The 21,713-nt window shown below is 37.0% G+C and overlaps 1 protein-coding gene across 7 annotated transcripts in view; it reads right to left on the bottom strand.

The window, feature by feature from the left end:
- LOC148942297 (pickpocket protein 28-like) overlaps positions 1–21,713 on the bottom strand; it is a 171,897-nt gene that overhangs the window by 17,798 nt on the left and 132,386 nt on the right. For all 7 annotated transcript variants that reach the window (XM_089103145.1, XM_089103146.1, XM_089103147.1 and 4 more), the window contains one exon: positions 9,133–9,192. In XM_089103145.1, the coding sequence (XP_088959271.1) occupies positions 9,133–9,192 (60 nt within the window). The remainder of the gene's footprint in view (positions 1–9,132; positions 9,193–21,713) is intronic.

The following is a 21,713-nucleotide window of genomic DNA, read 5'->3' on the forward strand; positions in this document are numbered from 1 at the left end:
GGCCTTGTTGTCCAATATCTGCCAAATCATCTTGGGCTTGGCTGTGGCTGATATTTTGCATTAGATAATGTCCTGGCAAATGAACATTTAAACGTTGAACGACATGGGTCTTTTTCTGAATATCATAACTACATAGTCTCCAGTATGCTTCAGTTGGTGTAATGCAGTGTACGTTCACATACGTTTCAGTTTCATTGTAAACCATGCACCGTTTATTTTCGACAATCTTTATTGAAGCACAATCATGTCCCTTGTAGATGTATTTATATAGATGCTTTACCGGACGTATAATTCCTACATATTTGACATTTATGTGACATTGATATTTTTTAAGTATATGAGGATTATATGTGGCAACATGACCATTATCACGAGTAATTCGACGACTACTAGAATCTTTTCGATAAACAGCACGGTGATGTGAAAATTCTTTTCTACTCATTTCCTCTAATTTGGGTGCATAACGACGTCGACACTTTGGTGTTTCGGCATCCGCTAGAGATGTGACTAAAATGTACTGCTTTGGAAAACCGAATTGGTACTGGAATTTTAAATTTTTATTAATCATACAACTCGCATTTGGGTTTAAGTTCCCACACGGATTATGAATCATCCACTTTAAGACTAATTCTCTTAATAATGGATCATTAGAATTTGGAATTTCAGCTGAAATAAGATCATCAATTTCAACTGGATCATGGATTTGATCCTTTGGAATCATGATCAATAGCATATGCATATGTGTTAGCCCCCATTTTGAAATTCAATCGCATACACATGTGCTGCCACCTTTCCAAATGTCTGATCCTTATCAGTATCAATGATTATAACGTCAAATGTCAGTTTAGCAATTCTAGTAATGAAAGCGGGATAACCTTGAGGGGACTGTTCTATAATAGAGTTATCATCAAATTTAATAGTTGCTGCTTCTTTAAATTCAGGCCAATCAGGATTGCAAGTCACAGTTATAAAGAAATCTGGGGGTCAAAGGCGACGAACAATAGCCAAGGCGTCTTCAAAATGTTCAGTAAAATAGCGTGTTGATCTGATGAATGATAACAGTAGTATAACCTTTTCACCAACGAATGCATCTTGTTTTGAGGCTGAGTCTTTAAGAAGTCGTGTAAAACCTACGTAGTTTTCACCCAAAAAAGTTTTGTGGTTAAATTTTATCCAATCAATACGATCGCGCTCAACACGAATAACGGTATCAACGAGGTACTGTTGGAAAAGTATTCCACCAAAATGCAAAGTATTAAAACCAATCCTACAAAGATTCGCTGTTACAGCTTGCACAGAAAGGCTTTTTGCATGTTCAGATCAAACAACAATACGATTCCTTGCTAATTCAAGCTGTGTTATATGTGAACGCCTTACATAAGGTGTTTAAAGCAGCATTCCCCTTAACCATTCTGAAGCTCCAGCTGGATACAACATTGGGTAGGTAATGGGATCCACACGATGGTTGGTATTTTTTAAAATGACAAGAGTTTTGCCACGTTGTTTTACAACTATTTCATTTGGTGGAAAACTATAGTCAGCGCATACTTCATTACATGCAAGAGGATTAAACCGTTCATTATCTAAACCATCTGGCAAAGCAAAAATAAGCTGCACGTTTGGAGGCTGTTGTCCCAAATGAAACAGCAAGTTGATTTGCATCATCCTCCACTTCTCACATTTTTTCGTAACCTTTGGCATAGTCGTTTGAATCTCTCAATATTCCTTCCAAGAAATTTATTAGATCACGAGAGATCCCATAATTTAAGGGATGTGCGAGGTGTTCCTCAACAGCTTCATTGGGGGTCTAAAAAGAAAATTTGTGCACATGAAGGGCGCTCAATTTCACCTTCAGTTGACTGTGACACATCTGCCGCTAAATTGATTTTGTGATAAATTTGTCCAGCTACTTTAAAGCTAAATATATTCCGAACTATTTATGGTTTCATCATCGCTTAAGTTGAATGAAGCTAGAGCAGAATACAAGTTCAAGTTTCAAAAACGTTTATGAAACTCTTCAGAAAGCAAGTGTCGTCCTAAAAAAAGGAAAACCAATTCATTTGGAAATTGAGGTGGTGACAATGCAATTTGACCATGCAAGCAGCAATCTCCAAATGAATTATCTTTGTTTTACCTTTACTTATATATAACATTTACTGAGTTTATGGCATTTTTATACGTATGCACTTGGTTTTGTGCCACACGTTGTTGGTATCGAAGATTACAACACCGCTGTTCTTCTAACCGCTTGTGTCTTTGATCTTCATTTTCATTTCGACAAGCTCTAATTCTCGTTTTCGTTTATATTCTAACCGCGTGCATCTTTGCTCTTCTCTTTTATTTTTGATACGCTCTAATTGTCGTTTTCGCATATCTTCTAACTACCCGTGTCTTTGCTGTTTATTTTCATTTTTCATACACTCTAATTCTCGTTTTTGTTTATCTTCTAACCGCGTACATCTTAGTCTTCTTTATCATTTTTGATACACTCTAACCGTTGTTTTTGCATATCTTCTAACCGCCCGTGTCTTTTATGTTCATTTTCATTTTTTATACACTCTAATTCTCGTTTTTATTTATCTTGTAACCGCACGTGTGTTTGCTGTTAATTTTCATTTTCGACATGTTTTTGGATTTTGATTACATCAGATACTTTAGCAATGGCCTTTTCTTTAGCTGCCCGTATTGGTGTTATCATAAATGATGGTCTAGGTTGTCTATTTTCACATCTTATCACGTTTGATAGTTTAGGTGTTGGTTACAAACATCAAAAACAAGAAGAACAATAAGGAATTCTTTACCTAAGACAGTGGAAATCTAATTTGAATGAATTTTTCGGTCCTATGTCCAAGGGCCGTCCTCAGCAAGACATAAATGTATAAAAGAAGAAAAACTTACAACAACATACGACCAATAAAACTAAAATGAGAATTTTTTAAAACAGCACCAGCATCCTTACTTCAGCAAAGTTCAACCAGGACTGATAAATAAAGTGAGATGAAACAAGGCAAATTGAAATGAAAGACAGCCGAAGAAGGGCCGAATATTTTGGCTCTTGGGCATAGGGCCGAAATATTCATTCAAATTAGATTTCCATCTTACGAAAATAATTCTCTATTGTTCTTCTTGTTTTTGATGTTTGCGATGGAAAGGCAGTGTGGTTTTGTTAGGCCTACTATTTTCGCTATTTAGGTGTTGGTTCCACAAAATCATCATTTATAGTAACTGCAACTGCAAATTTTCGTTTTTGGGTCTCCCTTTAGACATTGTCTTGAATAAATAACTGACTACATCTGGAAACTCAGGTATAATATATAAGAAGAATGACGTTATATAATGTCATGACATACCTGACGTCATTAAAAAATTTTCACGTGCATAGCGTCATTGTAATTTTTGATGTCATGACGTACATTACGTCAATGTAATTTTCTTACCTGCATAATGCCATTGTAATTTTTACTACATGACTTCATTTGGATAAAACCAAAATTAAGGCTCTTAACGAATTTTCTCAGACTTCTGACCTATCTAGATGGTTTTTTTAATGCGTGAATATCGCAAGAAACCAATTTTCCCGAAAAAACATGGAGCCGTTTTCAAGAGTATAGGCTATATATTGATTCTCAATGTCAATTGTCTTCTATCCGAGGCTGTTGCCCCAGTGAAGCAAGATAGCTGATTTAAATCATCCTCCACTTCTCGTATTTTCCTATAACCTTTAGCATAGTTGTTTGTGTCTCGCAATTTTCTTTTAAGCGATCTAGTTGGGTACAAGCAACCCCATAATTTAAGGGATGTACAACGTTTTCTTTAGCAGCTTCATCGGGGTCTGAACAGTACATTTTACCATATGAATGAGATTAAAATCACCCTCAGAGGTCTGTGATGCATGTGTTACTAAATTGATTTTGTGATAAATTTGTCCATCTAATTTGAAGCTGAAAATATCACGATGATTAATGGTTCAATCAGTCAAATCGATCAATCAACAGTAAATGGTGGTTCGATCAACGTGTAAATTAAACGAAGCTTAAGCAAAATATGAGTTTAAGTTTCGTCTTTGTCTGTGGAACTTTTCAGAGAGCAAGTCATAGGAAAGTATCTGTGACTGGTTAAACCAGTTTAGTTCGAAATGGTACAGGTGGTAATGCAACTCGATCAAACAGATAATAATCTCCAAATAAATCACCTTTATTGGCTACTTTTCCTGCGTAACAATGGAAGACTCCACAGCGAATAAACACAACTTTGAAGTGTCCCAATGACATGTAATTAGTACTTGCGTAGTTTACGGCATGTTTATAGGTTTTTACTGGGTTTCGGTCCACAGTTTGTTGGTGTCAAAGATTGCAATGGCGTTGTTCTTGTAATTTAATATTTCTTTTTTCCTCACTTACACTTTTGACTCATTCTGAGTCTCACTGTCACTTGTCTTCTAAAACGATTCTCTGTTCTTTAATGCTATTTTTTACACGTACTGATACTCGTTTTAGCGTATCTGCTGACACTACAATTCTTTGTTCTTCACTTTCATTTTTGATATGTCCCAATTCTCGCTGTTGCTTGTAATTTTTGCTGCCGTTTATCTTATAACTGCATATTTATTTGTTTCTTTCTGTCGTTAATCTTCTAACTACATCTTTCTTTGTTCAGCATGTTCTGAACATGTTCATATGTTCATATGTGAACATATGTTCATATTCTCATATTCTCATATATGTGAACATATGTTCATATTCTCATATGTTCATATTCTTTCATATGTTCTGATTCTAATTGTCGCATGTCTTGTAACCTCATTTTTTTTTCTTCACTTTCTTTTTTGAGTCGTTCTAATTCTCAGTGTCAATTATCTTTCAATCGTCCATTTATTTGCTCTTAATTTTCGTTTATCATTGCTTCAGACACTTTTTCAATGCCCTTTGCCTTGGCTGCTCGGATTGGTCTTGTCACTTCTGATGGTCCAGATTTCTCATTTTCACCCGTGAATTTACATTTATCATGTCGTTCTCTTTACCTTGTCTTATTTGACGGACCAGTTTGTTCATTTTAAGCTTACATTTTTGTCTTGTTTTGTCTTTTCAGTCCTCATTTTAAGCTTACGTTAATTTACATTTTTGTCCTCTAATATTATAAAACTGCTGAAAATACCTTTTGAAATTTACATCACCGATTATGAATACATGAATTTACGTATTTCTAAGTTTTGTTCTGGGGTCATTTCCTTGCGTCTTGATTTTCGGTCGACATAATTGCTAAACTATTTAAAATTTCCTGAATCATTGTGGATATCAGATATTTTGTATTGATTTTAGCCTTGAAAATGATCTCGCTCCAGAAGCAATGCTTACAGTATGTGTTAAGAATGTTTCAAAATTTCGAAAACAAATTTCGTTTTGATGGCAGCGCAGGGCCCTTTCAAACGTGGTGCCTGACTGGACCCAATCTTTCCAATTGCCCTTTATCTAGCCCTGCTCTTGGTTATAATATTCCTTAAAACCAAACTGGTTGTCTGGGGTCGTACAAACCATATTTACGTCCTTTAATACTAATAGCTCCAATAACTTACAAAGTACAGATGAAATTGTTATAGGGCTATAAGTACATCACTGCATACTATCTTTATCTTTTTTGTAACAAGAGTAAATATACCGATACAGAAAGATTCAGGGACAATACCAGAGTTAAAAATAATTGTAGATGTAACCGAAGCGTGTCACTTGTACATACATAATGAAAACCACATATTCCTGGTCATTTCCAAGCGAAAATTGTTTTTGAATACGAATGATAGCACGATAAATAACAAAGGCTGACATTTGAAAAATAATATCTGATTCAAAACAGACCCATCTATCTGCTAGAAGATATTTGTAATGAGTTTCTGACGCAGAGTTAGGGGGAGGAGAAAATTCACTAGTGATAAAAAAATTCTTACTTGGTAGTTCTTAGTCAATTTCTCAGGCCTTTCTCCTTCCTAGAACCTCCATATCTCATTTAAGTTACTTGCGAGACTCACTCACTTTTTGTCAATAATTTCAGCTTTATGATTGGTGGGACACTTTTCTAAACAACGCTTAATATACAATATTACATCATTAACGGGGCCAGATTTTGGCTGGTCACAATAATTCTATATCTGGTGCCACAAGTTAGCATTTTTGTAAGGCCGGGATATGAGACCGACCAGGTATTTCTGACTACGGAAGCACTTTTTTCTAGGTTACATCGTAAAGGAACGGCGCAACCCTCGGCACAACGTAGTGTATGTGTGCTTTCACCACAATGTATATTGATTAGAAGCTATTTCTCCGGCTTCGGAAGCTCTGAGGATTATTGCAGTAGTAGGAAGGGGACTTAAATTTTGTCAAGTATCTCATCGAGCTCTACTTAATATACGCGCATACCGATTTTTTTCCAATCATTTTTAAAAGTTCACTTCTGTTTCCAAAACTAGTTTGAGATAGGTAAATGATCCGATACTGAAACGCTAAAGTCAACATAGCTTAAATCGTTTATAGTCACACCGCCAGAACAAAGCATAAAAAGAGGCATATAAAAAAGGCGAGGTAAGAGCTGGTTATCCTCCAATCACTGTTCAATACCCCTCCCCCAACATGCCCTGAAAGTTTCAACTTAATACCCTCAGCCGTCTCATGGGCATTGCCGATAATCTTTTTTTGCAACCGCCCTGATTATAGTATGGTATGATTTTGGTCATTATCCCCTAACTATTTCCGGAAAGTTTCACCTTAATGCCCAAAGGCTCTTTTGAGACCTTGGATTATACATGTCCCTTTTCCCAATAACAAATCTTACATATGAACAAATGGGCAGCTTGCCTCACCTACATCCCCTGCTCCAGCGGCTGTGGGGATTATTTCATCCCCGGTGGCATTGGTTGTTGGACCATTAGACAATTTTGAAAAAAATGGCTAAAAAGAAGCTAAAATATACATGGGAGGATAACTGGTTTCCCTCCAACCATTTTTAACCGCCCCCCCCATTGACTTGTCTTGATATTTTTGACCTCATATTCCAAGGCGGTTTTAAGATATTGCAGACACACTTTTTTTTAAATAAACTTAATTCACATAATGTCTAATGATTTAGGTAAACATAATCTAAACATTCTCCAAAGTCACCTTATTACCCGTCACCTTTGTGGAAATAATCAGCATAATACAACACCCCTCTTCCCATTAATAAATCCCGCATGTAAAAAATGGGTAAATCGTATAATTTCAATCCTTATCCCATGGCTTTGGAGAGATATGGAATCACTGAGGTATAGTTATTAGTTCTTTCGACTATTTTAGAAGAAAGGGATTTTTCAAAATTTCGATCAATAATCAGAGGAGGGAGCATCGAAGAACAGAAAGAGGAGGGAACTGGTTGCCCTCCGACCGCTCTTCAATATCATCCTGAACGTGCCTAGACAGTTTCAACTTAATACCCTCAGTTGTTCTTTAGATGTCAATTATACCCAATTTTGACCACCAGCATGCCCAAAATTTGTTCTGATTTTGTTCGATGTCCCTCTCAAGATTTCCTTAGGGTTTCACTTTCATTCTCTAAGCAATTTTGGAGGCCTTGGATCGAACATGTCCCCTTTTCACAATAAAAAACCTTATATATAAATAGCTTGTAACTTGCATAGCTTAGAGCCCATGCGCAAAGGGCTGTTGCAGGTTTTGTCAGTATCAGAGGCATAGCTATTTGACTCTGGACTATTTTGAACAAAACAGCTGCGTAATAATTTCAATGGATTGTTTTTTTGGAGAAAAAAGGGCATGGGCGACTGTTTGCCCACTGATTACTTTTGACACTTAAAAGGGTACAAGAACTTTCAATTTCTAATCGAATTATCCCCCACCAAAGTTCACCCTTCAATACGAACTGGCTCTGGGGGAAGAAATAAAACCATATCGAAGCTTTAAAGATTTATTCTATAGGCAAAGCTAGAGCGGTGCCTCTGATATCTCTTAGAGAATTTCTTTTGTGCCCAGTCTACTGTGTACAGTGTTTGATGTATCATGGTTAGGCTTGACCCAGCCTTTTAAAGTTATGAAAGAACTAAGTTAATAACAGATCACTTCGCAAATATCTGAGTCTCTTTTAACACTGGAGGATCACAGTTGAGATTCCCACAAGGGCTTGCTTTTGGTCAAGAATACCTCTGGGAGAAGGTTACACTGCCATCAAGTAGAGGATTAGTTGTGGTTAAGGTTTTAGTGAAATGGGTATCTCTTGGGTTGAGTTTTGTAGTGTCTAGAAGTGTGATTTAAGTATTTCTTTGTCAAAGTGCTCTATCGTGATATGGGTATTGTCATCATTTCTTATTGATCCTGAAGATTACTTTGTTGTAATTTCAGTAATCTCATCAAACATCTTGTAAGGGATTTTTGTTTCTAAGTAGCAGGTACCTTTTTGTATATCTGTTGCTCTTCGATCATAATATCTCTGGCAATCTTGGTATTCCATATAATTTTAGAGGACTCATCTTCTCTGGTTTATGCCCCAGAAGCCTAAATAAGCACCGATGGATACTACTTCACGAGTCATCAAAAAACTTATGGGAGTATAAGACTTTGCCTTGTTCTCACCAAAAGAAAACAAGGCCCAGCAACAATTTGCAGCAATAATATAATTTTTGTACTGAGCTACTGCAAAACTACCATAAAATACTGCTTGAGTTTTGCGGGGGATTGAAAATAATTTTTTTTTCAACTTTCATTGCTGTCGACTTACAAAACGTTTTATCCTTGTTTCTATGACAAGAACTGCTGCCAAAGTTTGACAACTACTCATATGTCAATTATTGTAAAAAAATTTAGCCTTTTTCGCACAGTCTTCTTTTGTGCAACAAGACATAAAATACACATATAGCAGAGAACACTACCTTTGGGGGAGAGAAGAAAGAACAAGACGACTCATTTTGACAAAAATATTGAACACCTCTGTGAAAATAATTAAATTGATAAGGTCTTGATATTTCTTATTATAATTTTTCTCCAATTGGCTGAAAAGTTAGACGAGAAAACAACATGCAAAAATTGAAAAGAAGCCTTATGAGGACGAGAATAAACTGTCAAATAGCAGGTAACCATGCAATGATACTGAACTTACCTTCCAGACTGTGGATGCACTTGTACGACCCAATGTCACAATAAGGTAAATTCCTTGGCACTGAAAATACGAAAAAAGGGATAATCAATACTGTGCAGATTAGTTTAGACTTAGCAGAGAACAATGTTTCTTCCACAATTTTGTTATTCTATTGTCTTTCAGCCTCTTACTCAAGGGAGGGTTTATGTAATAGCAAATAATGGTTTATTTTCCTTTTTAAGGGATAAATACTATTCGTTGGGCGATGTGCTACCCTCGCAATGTCTCTTGTGACTCCGGCTGCCCTCCAGTCTGGAGGACAACTAAGTAGCAAAATTTAAAATAGCCATTTGATTATCAAACAGTTCGTGGTAACGAACTGTAAGTAAGGAGCGACCCGGCTCAATGGTAACCGAAACTCTAAAAAACGGGATTTTGATACCAATAGATACATCAAAAGAATCAGATTTTAATTCTGATTTCAAATATATAAGTTTCATTAATTTTAATCTTACCCATCAAAAGCTACGTGCCTGAGAAAATTAGGCTGATTTTTGAAACAAGGGGGAAAGACCCCCTAAAAATTATAGAACCTTAATGAGAATCACACCATCATAGTCAGCGTATCATGTAACCCTACTTTTTAGGTTTAAAGCTCCTATATACAAAAATGTGGTATTTTCCATTTTTTGCCAGAAGAAAGATCACGGATGCGTGTTTTTTTGTTTTTTTGTTTTTTTTTTTTTTTTTTTTTTTTTTTCCCCAGGGGTGTTAGTATAGACCCAGTGGGCCTATAAAATCGTGAGAGGGCTCATTGGAACGGAAATTAAAATTTCTAGTGCCCTTTTTAAGTGACCCAAAAAAAAATGGAGGTCAACTAGGCCCCCTCCAACGCTCATTTTTTTTCCCAAAGTCACCCGATCAAAATTTTGAGATAGCCATTTTGTTCAGAATGGTCAAAAATATAAGAAATATGTCTTTTAGGATGACTTAATCCCCAAAATGCCCCAGGGGGAGGGCTGAAAGTTATGAACTTTACTCAATGTTAACATATAGTATTGGTTATTGGGAAGTATACAGACTTTTTCAGAGGAGATTTTTCTAGTAGGTGGGGGAAGGAGAGGGTCGGGGGCTATATGGAAGGATCTTTCCACGAAGGAAGTTTCCATGGGGGAAGGGACATTGCTATGACGGGGGCGCCGGATTTCCCAGCATTATTAAAGAAAAAGATCAGGAATTAAATAAAAAAGAACAAGTTTTTCAACTGATCAACTGATTGTGATTAAGAGGTCATTTTTAAAGAACTGGAAAAAAAATTCGAACTATAGTTTAAAGAGCAGGGTATTGACTTGGGGGCGAACCCCCTAATATACGTGTTAAAAATTTATAAATATAGAAGTTCGTTACGTAAGTTAATTCTAAGTTACGTATATTTATTACTAATAAAAACGTTCGTAAATAAAATTAAACAAGTTTCGAAAAAGCCATTTAACCAAATATAATATGCAAATTTTGTTTTAATTATTCATGTACGGTGAGCCAAAATCAACACCTGCATTAATTCAAAAACGTTCAAAAATTAAATAAAAAAAAAAACAAGTTTTTTTAACTCAAAGTAAGGAACGACGTTAAAACTTAAAACGAACAGAAACTATTCCGTATATGAAGGGGGCTGTCCCCCTCCTCAACGCCTCGCTCTTTACGCTAAAGTTTGACTTTCTCACAACTCTATTTTTTTAAACAATAAAAAAACTTTAGCGTAAAGAGCAAGGCGTTGAGGAGGGGGACAGCCCCCTTCATATACGGAATAATTTCTGTTCGTTTTAAGTTTTAACGTCGTTCCTTACTTTCAGTTAAAAAAACTTGTTTTTTTTATTTAATAATGGTAAAAGGACAGAAAGGAAATCAGGGATGATATGAAAAATGCTGCCAGGACTTATGACAGTAAACTGTTCAAACTGTGTTTACACAACAGAGATGTTACTGATACAGTCTTCAACTAGCTTTCATTCAGTACAGACCACTGTATATTGTAGCACCTTCTTTTTCCGAATATAATAAATATTTCATACCACACGTACTTGCTCTGAGCAAATACTTCACAAACTTAGTTTTGTTGCTAGTGGTTGGACAAAAAAAACAGGTTTTTCCATAGGCTTCTCGTGATGTGTACATCGGAATCGTGCGTGTGCGAGGGTGAAGTATGAATGTTGTGTGGTTTTAAGTGTATTTCCCTTTAATTTTGCGGAGAGAATAGCCTTTGTCGATACTGTATTATATTCTCTCTACCATGGTGCGGACGAAAGCAAAAATAGCTCTTTTCTAGATATTAAGAAGCACTTTGGCAAGTTTTTTATAAACTTATTTTACTTAGTGATATGAACGGACATTTGGCTTTGATATTAGACTCATTATGGCAGGGTTTTGGATTTTGAGCGCCAGGTGATAATTCCAGTTGGAAGAGTCTTTGATACCATTACGGGATTAATATTAATCCCTGTTCGGACCTTTGTTTATCGATCAATGACAGGGTGCGAAGATTAAGTTAATTGTTGGTAAAACAACAAGCTTCCTTAGTAAAGACGACATAATTACAGCAAAAGTAATATTGCACGATAAGTTCCAGTTTACGAGCAGGTTCGTTAGAAATGTGAAATGCGAAGACAATGTTACAGAAATTTGTAAATAGTTACACGTTCGGGATAAAGACAAAGAAGCCATGCCAAAATTCGTTATTGAGAATCTGTGCTCTGTTCCCACTTTAGGCGATGCAGTAGTGGCTACTCTGGCTGTGAATGTAGATGAGCTAGGCCTGAAAATTGATTATTTAGTCGAATCAAATAATAACAAACCGACTTCCTGGCCCTCAAAATTCAATGCATCGGAATCCGAGGCTCCATCTTATGTTCCCACTTTAGGCGATGCAGTAGTGGCTACTCTGGCTGTGATAACAAACTGATTTTCTGGCCCTCGAAATTCAATGCATCGGAATCCCAGGTTCCATCTTATGCAGTGGTACTCAAGAATTTACCTGGATCACTCAACATCCCAGTGTTCATAAGTTCTTTGTCGATTCGGTGTGTTCAAATCCTTCTCAAATCAGTGAACTACGTAAGAGTAAAGACGACTGGAAACTTATAGTTAAGTCTAGAGATACTGCTGAAGCTATTATTGACCACATAAAAGGCAAGTAACCCACGATTAATGCGTCACTAAAGGCTCCAAACTTTATTTAGGGCAGTGAAGAGAACTCCCGTCGAAATGGAGGAACATGATGCTGCAGCTTATTTCCAGAGCTAGAAAAGCAGTCAGGATCGGTAGCTTGCGTTCTTACAAAGTTTAATTCGATACCCGCACTGACTTAAGACTTCTTCGTCAAGCAGGGAGCCAAAATTTACTACGAAGTACTTCCTGGTGATGAATACAAGTTTTTGCCAAGAAGATGCTTCTCTTGTCACGCCAAAGGCCATCTTGCGGCCAATTATAATAATATTGTGATCTGTGGTCAATGTGGAGCAACAGACCACGCGTCCAGTAAATCCAATCCCTGCATTGGTGCTATGTTTTGTGTAGTGTGTAAGAAAAGGGTCACATATGCTACAGGGTAAATTGCCCCGTCTCTAAACAGAAGCTGAATTCTGCTAGGCCACGACAGAGCAATCCCCGACATCACATAGTCTGATATCTTTTGGAATATTAATGGTGATCTTTTTAACAAAAGACTTATTCTTGAGAATATGCTTCAGAATCATGATATTCTGTGTTTACAAGAACATTTCCTGACTAACCACAGCCTCGGTTTACTGGACATTAGTGCCAAACTTAAAAAAATTTTCAGTTCCAGCTAAATGTAGTGCCTCTAAGGGCAGAGCTTCTGGTGGTATTGCTACTTATTTAGCATCGAATCTTATTTCTAGTGTTTTATTTTCTAGTGGTAGTTTTTTAGCTGTGCGAGTAGGTGAGTAGGTATTAACTAAACTGTATTTACCCACAGATTATAAAGATGAACGTTCGGAGAAAGATTTTGAATTATCAGTTAGTAAACTTAGCTCATGCCTTCGTGATGTCTTTAAACTGAAAATCCCTTGTTTGATCGTAGGTGATTTTCCTTGTGATTTAAATTGCAGTTTGTTTTCAGCTTCTATCCGCGATTCTTTACCATATGGAATTTTTGGTGATGATTTTAAAGCTCAATAGAAATTCGGTGGGGTTACTTACATTCATTCTTTCTCTTGCACATCTAACCTTGACCATGTTGTGTCGTATAATCTTGATATACTTTGTGTCGAGGTACTTTCTAATTTTATGTTTCAGACCACCTTCCTATTGCTTTTAGTTTTAAATGAAAAGCTTCTCGGATTCCAGTGTTACAAGCTCATATTGTTCACCCGCATAAGTGGTATACTTGTCGCGATTGGAAAAAAATCAACACATCTCAATACGTTGAAACTTCTGATAGCATCTTCAGCAGGATCTGGGTTCCATTTCAATGTCTGCAAAAGTCTTCCATTAAAGACATTAATGAAGTTGGATTAACTCTTGATATCTATTGTGCAGAAATCTGTCATGCGCTTTTGTGCGCTGAAAAAAGGGCAGTTCTTCGTAAGAAAATCCGTATTGGGACTCATGTTCCTGGATTGTCAAGAAATCTAGCGCAATCTGAAGCTTGTGACCGGACTAAGTTTTGCTAAAAATTATGGAGAGATTGCTTATCACCCCGTCAAGGAATAGTCAATGAATTGTGAAAAGTATCAACAAATATTTTGCTAAGGAACTTGCCCTTCATCGATCTAAAATGCAAACACTTTATTCCGAGAAGGCGAAGAATTCACTAGATCTACTTTGGGAGCTCTTACCTCGTACTGTCTCCTCCAATTTGCCAGACCCGAATGACACTCCTTTGTGCGAATGGGTAATCGCATTTTTCAAATGAATTTTCTGAGCCTGATCCTGTTTTACAGTCTAAATTTTGTAACAAGCTTTACAACCTCGTTGGTGGATCTCCTGACCTTGGTTTTATTGTTACTTGTTACGCTGTCATAAAAGCCAAATCTCGACTCAAAAAGAAAGCGTCTTGTGGAGTAGACAATGTGAGCACTCTACACATCATTAACGGAAGTTACTTTCTTAGCTCTGTAAACTTTTCGAGCTCCTTTTTATTGATGAGCTAAGACTGAAATGTTACGGTCCCCCGTATCAGTTCGGTTTTCAGGATAATCTTGCCTGTTCTCACCCCCACAACCCTCAGGGCAAGGGTTGTAAGTTATGCCCTGGGAGCATGTAAGGTTTTTCTTATAGAAAATGATGTTGCAAAAACATCAAAAAGGGCCCATTCAATTGAAAATTAAAAGGGCTAGAGCCCTTTTAATAGTCTAAAGTGATTGAAGGGCAACTAACCTCCGTCTAACGCCCACCATTCCCCATAACACATCCAATCAAAATTTAGAGATATCTATTTTGTTTAACGCAGTCGAAAGTTCTGGAAATTAGGTATTTTAGGATGATAACACCCTCAGAGCCCTCAGTGAAGGGTTGTAAGTTATGCCCTGGGGGCATATAAGGTTTATATAGAAAGTTGTTGTAAAAATTTCAAAAAGGGCTCATTTGTTTGGAAATTGAAATGATCCTTTTTATTAGTCGAAAGTGAGTGGAGAGTAATCGACCCACCTCTCACGCACACCATTTCCCCAAACACATTCAATTTAAGTTTAGAGATAGCCATTTTGTTCAACGTAGTTGAAAGTTCTAGAAATTATGTATTTAAGGATGGCAAACTTCCCAGAGTCCCCAGGGCAAAGATTGTAAGTAAAGATCAAATCAGAATGCACTGTGTTAATGCTAATTCTCAATAAGGCATCTCAGGCGTATCTCAAGAACGACTGAGGATATTATACTCAAACTTTCGGGGCTACTTCTGCTCTTAAAATTTAACCAAGTCAAAATAGCGTAAGTGTATGCAAGATATCAAAGAAAGTAAACAGATTTTTTTGCGAATGGTGTCAAGTTTACTATTTCAGGTCAACTAGATTAAACAATACTATTTGTGTCCAGATTTTTAAAAGGGTGCATGTTGTTAAAAATTACTGAAAAATTTTCTCCAGCATACAAATAGCAGACCAAACTACAAAGTCTTAAAAAAAGAACAGATTTAAACTAAAATTTTCTTTTTATCTAAAAAGACTCAATCGATATAAAACAAACATACATTAATTAAAAAAGCTTTTCCCAAAAAATCATTTTTCCCACAAAAAGTAAAGAACCCCAACAAACCGAAAATGAGTAAAAAAAGAATCTAACTTGCCACCAGGCATGGGATTACCAAAATTCGGCATTACTAAAGAAATGAAACCAAAAACGAACAGAAATCACATCAAATAACCGCGTCAAACTCAAAACGAGCAGAAATTTACACGAGTAGGGCTCAAAACCGTAAGCCTTCCCAAGGACAGAACATAATTTGTACTTTACTGAAAAAACACGAATGAAATGTGTATTGTCAGTTAAATATACATAAGTAATAAGGCCAAAAAAGGTTCTGCAACATGTCCTCCCCGGTTTCTGCAACATGCCCTCCCTTTTCCATTAAATTTCTACAACAAGCCCTCCGACGTCAAGCGACACACCTGTTTCTAGGCAACATTCCCGCCCTTGGCAAGAGTTCAAAGGTTAAGTCATGCGGCTCTCTATGTCATGCCCTCCCTTTTCCCATAGATTTCCATCACATGCCCTCTGACGTCACGCGTCACACCTGTACAATGCAATCAGCTAAATTATGTGACAGCTGGCAAGATTTAAGGGATTTCAGTTTTATGTTATATGATTACTATGAATGTGGTCCGTATAATACACAAGTTTTAAGGATAAGCTCGTAACACCTCACCCCTGTTTCTAGCGCATGTTGCACCACGCGACACACCCATTGCCCTTAAAGGGCCAGACAAGTGGAGCTACCAGCCCCTCGCACCTGCACAGTGCAGTCACCGGTTCTTTTAAAGGGAACACACTTGGCAAGACTCCATGACACACCCCTCTAGACTCCTATGACGTCATACAACTTATCCCATTTCAAACAGACAGGTCTAATGCTTGACGCAATTTTGCGTAACCAAACCACAGGAACCCATGGGGGAATCCCCGCCTGTAACGTAACGACACCCGAAACCCCCAAAGCATTTCTTTTTTCATTAACTTAATTGCGGTACACACTGATTGCGCATCCCTCACTGCAGATAATACCATTTTGACATCTTTCGCCGAAAACCCTCAAGACATTTTCTTTTTCGGCGTTTCGTTTTTTCACTCACAACACGTTAAATTTTTTTATCTAGAGTTCTTGACCCCGCCAGGATTCGAAAGGTCATTCCCTTCCAGTGGTATTGCGCCCCGAGCAAGTCTTCCATGAAACATTTGTCAACATTTTGTATCTTGAACCATATTCTAAAAATAAACTATTGGACGACACCTGAGATTCCCTATTTTTTGGCAGTCAATAGAACGGCGTGTTTACTGCCAAATTTTATACATTCCGGGAGGTATTTACTTTCGAGATATTAATAAATGGAACTGCGTGTCTTACTCGTCCCAAACAATAAATCTTAAAAACACAGACAATGAAAATAAAAACAAGTTGGCAAGCAATAAAATATAAAAAAAGACAGCTAAAAACACGACAAAAAATAAAAGATGAAAATGTCATATTATCATATACGCAAAAAAGAACCATCTATTATAGAAGACCAGGGCTTCTAGTCTGAAACTCCGCAGGGTAAGGGAGGGGGGAGTGATATTAGATGGAATTTAAGACATATTAAGAGCTTTTAAGGAAATACCCCTTTTTTATAAAGAAATATTAGTGAGATTTCCCATTTTTTGGCATTCGTTATAACGGCGTTTTTACTGCCAAATTTGATATACTTAAATGAAAACAAATTGACAAGCAATAAAACATAAAAAAGACAGCTAGAAAACACAACAAAAAATAAAAGACAAAAATATGATATTATCATATACGCAAAAAAGATCCATATATTATAGAAAACTGGGGGCTTCTAGCCTGAAACCCCCCAGAGACTAGGGGAGGGGGGGCGATATTATATACAATTTAAACCATATTAAGAGCTTTTAAGCAAATACCCCTTTTTCATTAAGATAAATTCATGGTTATTTCACATTGCCCTAACAGTAGGTTCAACCCTCCTAGTAGCATTGATTTTCAGAGGGCGCCTTGATAATAGATGTAGTTTTTAGGCATTATTGCAGCTATAAACTGATAAAGAATAACATGCCTAATTTAAGGAAAGACGAGGGAAGATGACTCCAGGGGAGGGGAACCGTTTTCTCCGTCACCAGCTCAACACCGTTCTATTTTTTATCATTACGCACAGCGGTAATTTTCAAGTGTACATTTATGGTTATCCTGTCTCCCTCCACTAAGATACCGATCTGCTCGCTAGTCACCTCCGAGGAGGTGTCCAGTCCCCCTCCCCCCTCTGAGCGGTTTCTCTTAGCCCAGGGTACATTTTCACCAAAATATCGAAACACACAAAGGAGGGGAAATTCTATTTCGAGAAATTCTTGCTACAATCAATTCTGTGCGCTGTGGGGGAGTTTGGTCAGTGTCTACTCTTTTGGCAGACGGAATCCCACCATCCTATGCGCAGTGGAGGAGTTTGGTCTATATCTACTTATTCCTGGAACGGAATCTGGGCTTCGGCTAGGCGATATAAGAGGCTAAAAAACGCTATTGCTCGCAATAACATAAAATGTAGTAATAATAGGGAAATTCTCATATAGTCTCTACAGCAACCCTCTAAAATCAGACCATCTCTGTTTCTAGTATTGAGTTGGCAAGATTCGTGCCCTGGCATAATTCCTACCCTGAAAAAATTCCAGCAATAGATACGTTGTGTTTCTGGAAGACCCCCTGGATTTCCCGTGATCAGGTCTATTATGAATGATGCAAGTGTATCTCACAAACAACACTGAAAGACCCCATGGAACTCCAGCCAGCCACATACACATGCGTATTGCGTATTAACAGCGATGTATACCTTAAACAAAGATACCCAATGGGAGAGCTTGGAAGATCATCTTGCGAGAAGGGCAGATGTCCAAACCGATAAATAGTATACTTATTGTCCAGAGCGGAATTGTGCTACGACACTTTTTTCACACTGGCACCAGCTCTCCGCATGGTACCCCCCACCTTTGAAAACAGAGAAGTCCCCCTTTCTTTGCTAGTGTTTGATACTCCAAGCATTTCACCTCACAATGTTACACTACTACTGCCCCTGTGACAAACCACTGTCATCACCCCCCCCCTCCACCCCCAAAAAAACACAATTTTCAGTCATTTGTCGTTAAAAATTATATTTTCAACTCATTCATTTGATTTTTCGCAAGCAATTCACCCCATACTGCCACACTATAAGTACTATCTAGAATCCTTACAACACCTTCCATCATCATTGTAAGCGTCTTCTAACATTTGAAACACACAAACGCACACAAAAAAACACATAAACACACACACACAAAAAAAAAACACACGCACGTACACACAAAAAAAACAACACACACACACACACAAAAAACACACAGCGATAAAAAAAATAAACACACACAAACACACACACAAACACAAACAATAAATAAACGCACGCACACACACACACACACACACACACAAAACAACACACACGCACATACACACACACAAACACACGCACATACACACGTATAAATACATGGACACAAAAAACACGCACACGCACACACAAAAATACAGACACATAGAGTCGACACACACACAGAGACGACACACACACTGAGACGACACACACACACAGACACACACAAAAAAAACACACACACAGACACACACACACAAACACGGGTAAGCACAAACAAACACAAACAAGCACACAAAAGAACACACGCACACACGAACACAAAACACGCACACACACACACACACACACAAACACGCACACACATTCACAAAAAAAACGCATACAAAAAAGAACACACATGCACACACAGACACACACAAAAAAACAAACACTCACACACACACGAAACACACACATACAAACACACAAACACAGACATGCAAATACACACACAAACACACAAACACAAACATGCAAACACAAAAAAACACATACACAAACACACACAAACAAAAAAAGACACACACACACGAAAACGTTTAAGTTTCTCTACTTTTAAGTTAGGTTCATTTAACATAGGTTACCATGAGTGCTCATGATAGCCTAAGTTAAATGAACCTAACTTAAAAGTAGAGAAACCTAAACGTAGAGAAACCTAACGTAAAGAAACCTTACTATAAAAATATTTCAAGTCTTACACTTCAATAAAAAAATTTCAAAGTGTACCTTTAAACGTAAACAGAGTGTAGTAGTGACAAGAGAAATCATAACATAACACTATGAAAATATTACATGTCTCATATTTCCAGGAAAAAAATCCAAAATGAACATTGAAACATCAACAGAGTGTAGCAGTGATGTGGTGAACTACTACAAAAATATTCCAAGTCTTACACTTCAATGAAAAAAATACAAAGTGAACCTTAAAAGATCAACAGAGTGTAACAGTGACAAGGTAAATCATAACATAACACTATGAAAATATTCCAAGTTTCTCATTAAATAAAAAATAAATCCAAAATGAACTTTGAAACATCAACAGAATGTAGCAGTGATATGATAAACTATAACATGAACATTCTAAGTTTTACAGTTCAAAGAAAAAATTCTAATGTAAGAACATAAATTTCAACATTCCATAATACTGACAAAGTAAATCCTAATATATCAATATGAAAATATTCCAAGTCTCTCATTTCAAAGAAAAATTTCCAAAATGAACTTTGAAACATGGAGAGAGTGATACAATGATGGCGTAAATTGCTATTAGATCATTCAAAACCTTACACTTCAGTGAAAAAATTTCCAGTCTAAGCCTTTAACAATCGGCAGAGGACAACAATCGCGAGCCAAAACGCAGCGAGATTATTTTAAGCCTTATATTCCAACGAAGATATCTTACACTTCAATATAAAAATTCCAAAGTGAACCTTAAAAGATCAACAGAGTGTAGCAGTGGCAAGCCAAAACGCTACAAGAATATTCCAAGCGTTACAATTCAACAAAAAAATCCTGAATTGAATCTTAAAACATCAACAAAGTATAGGAATGACAAGCCACAACGCTATGAAAATATTCCAAGTGTTACATTTCAATGAAAAAAATCCAAAATGAACATTGAAACATCAACAGAGTGTAGCAGTGATATGGTGAACTACAAAAATATTCCAAGTCTTACACTTCAATGAAAAAATCCAAAGTGAACCTTAAGAGATCAACAGAGTGTAGAAGTGACAATGTAAATCATAACATAACACTATAAAAATACTCCAAGTCTCTAATTTCTTAGAAAAAATTCCGTAATGAACTTTGAAACATCAACAGAATGTAACAGTGATAATGTAAATCGAAACATAACACTACAAATTACATTCCAAGGAGGACAACTAGCCCCCCCCCACGCCACTTTTCCCCAAATGCATCCAATAAAAATTTTGAGATAGGCATTAATTTAAAAATTTCTCAAAAGTCAGATAACAAAAACTCACGTGCCGTCACAACCCCCTAGGGCCCGGGGGCAGGCGTTGTAAGTTATGCGCTGGGGCATATATTGTTCTCATGAAAGGGATGCTCGTATTAACTTCAGAAAGGTCTTATTTAATTGGATATTGAAATACAGCCCTTTTTAACAGTCAAAAGTGATCAGAGGGCAACTGGCCCCCCAAGCCCTTTTCCCCCAAATACATCTTATAAAAAATTTGAGGTAGCCATTTTGTTAAAAAAAAGTTCAAAGATCATGTAACAAAACTGCTTTACGTATGGTCATTTCCTTAAAAATAGTTCAAAGGTCAGATAAGAAAAACTCCTTTGTCAACCCCCCCCCCCCCAGGGCCGGGGCAGGCGTTAAAAGTATTGCTCTGGGGGCATATGTGGTTCTTATGGAAGGTATACTCGTATAAACTTCAGAGAGGGTTCATTTGAATGGAAATTAAAAGTTGTAGTTCATTTTCTCAGAGTGAAAAAGATCGGAGGGCAAATAGCCCCTCCCGCCCTCCACGCTTTTGGGAGTATCGGATTGATAAACCCATCCGATAAAAATTTCAGGTGACCATTTTATTAAAAATAGTTCAACCATCAGATATTGAAACTCCAGATTCGACACAACATCCCAGGGCTCAGGAACAGGAGTTGTAAGTTATACCCTGGGGATTTATATGGTTTTTATAGGAGGGATACTCGTATAAACTTCAGAGAGAGCTCATTTGATTGAAAATAGTAAGTTCTAGTTCACTTTTAAAGAGTCAAAAGAGACCGAAGCTTAATCTAGTTCCCCCACGCCCTTTTTCCCCAAATTCATCCGATAAAAATTTTGAGATAGCAATTTTGTTAAAAATAGCTCAAACATCAGATAATAAAAACTCCGAGGTTGACACAAACCCATTTTTGACTTTGATATTGTTACTTTGATAAAATTTTTGATACTTTGATGAA

The sequence above is a fragment of the Artemia sp. Qi Xiang Cuo genome, chromosome 17, assembly GCF_049724085.1.
Source record: "Artemia sp. Qi Xiang Cuo chromosome 17, ASM4972408v1, whole genome shotgun sequence".
In the NCBI taxonomy this organism is placed as follows: domain Eukaryota; kingdom Metazoa; phylum Arthropoda; class Branchiopoda; order Anostraca; family Artemiidae; genus Artemia; species Artemia sp. Qi Xiang Cuo.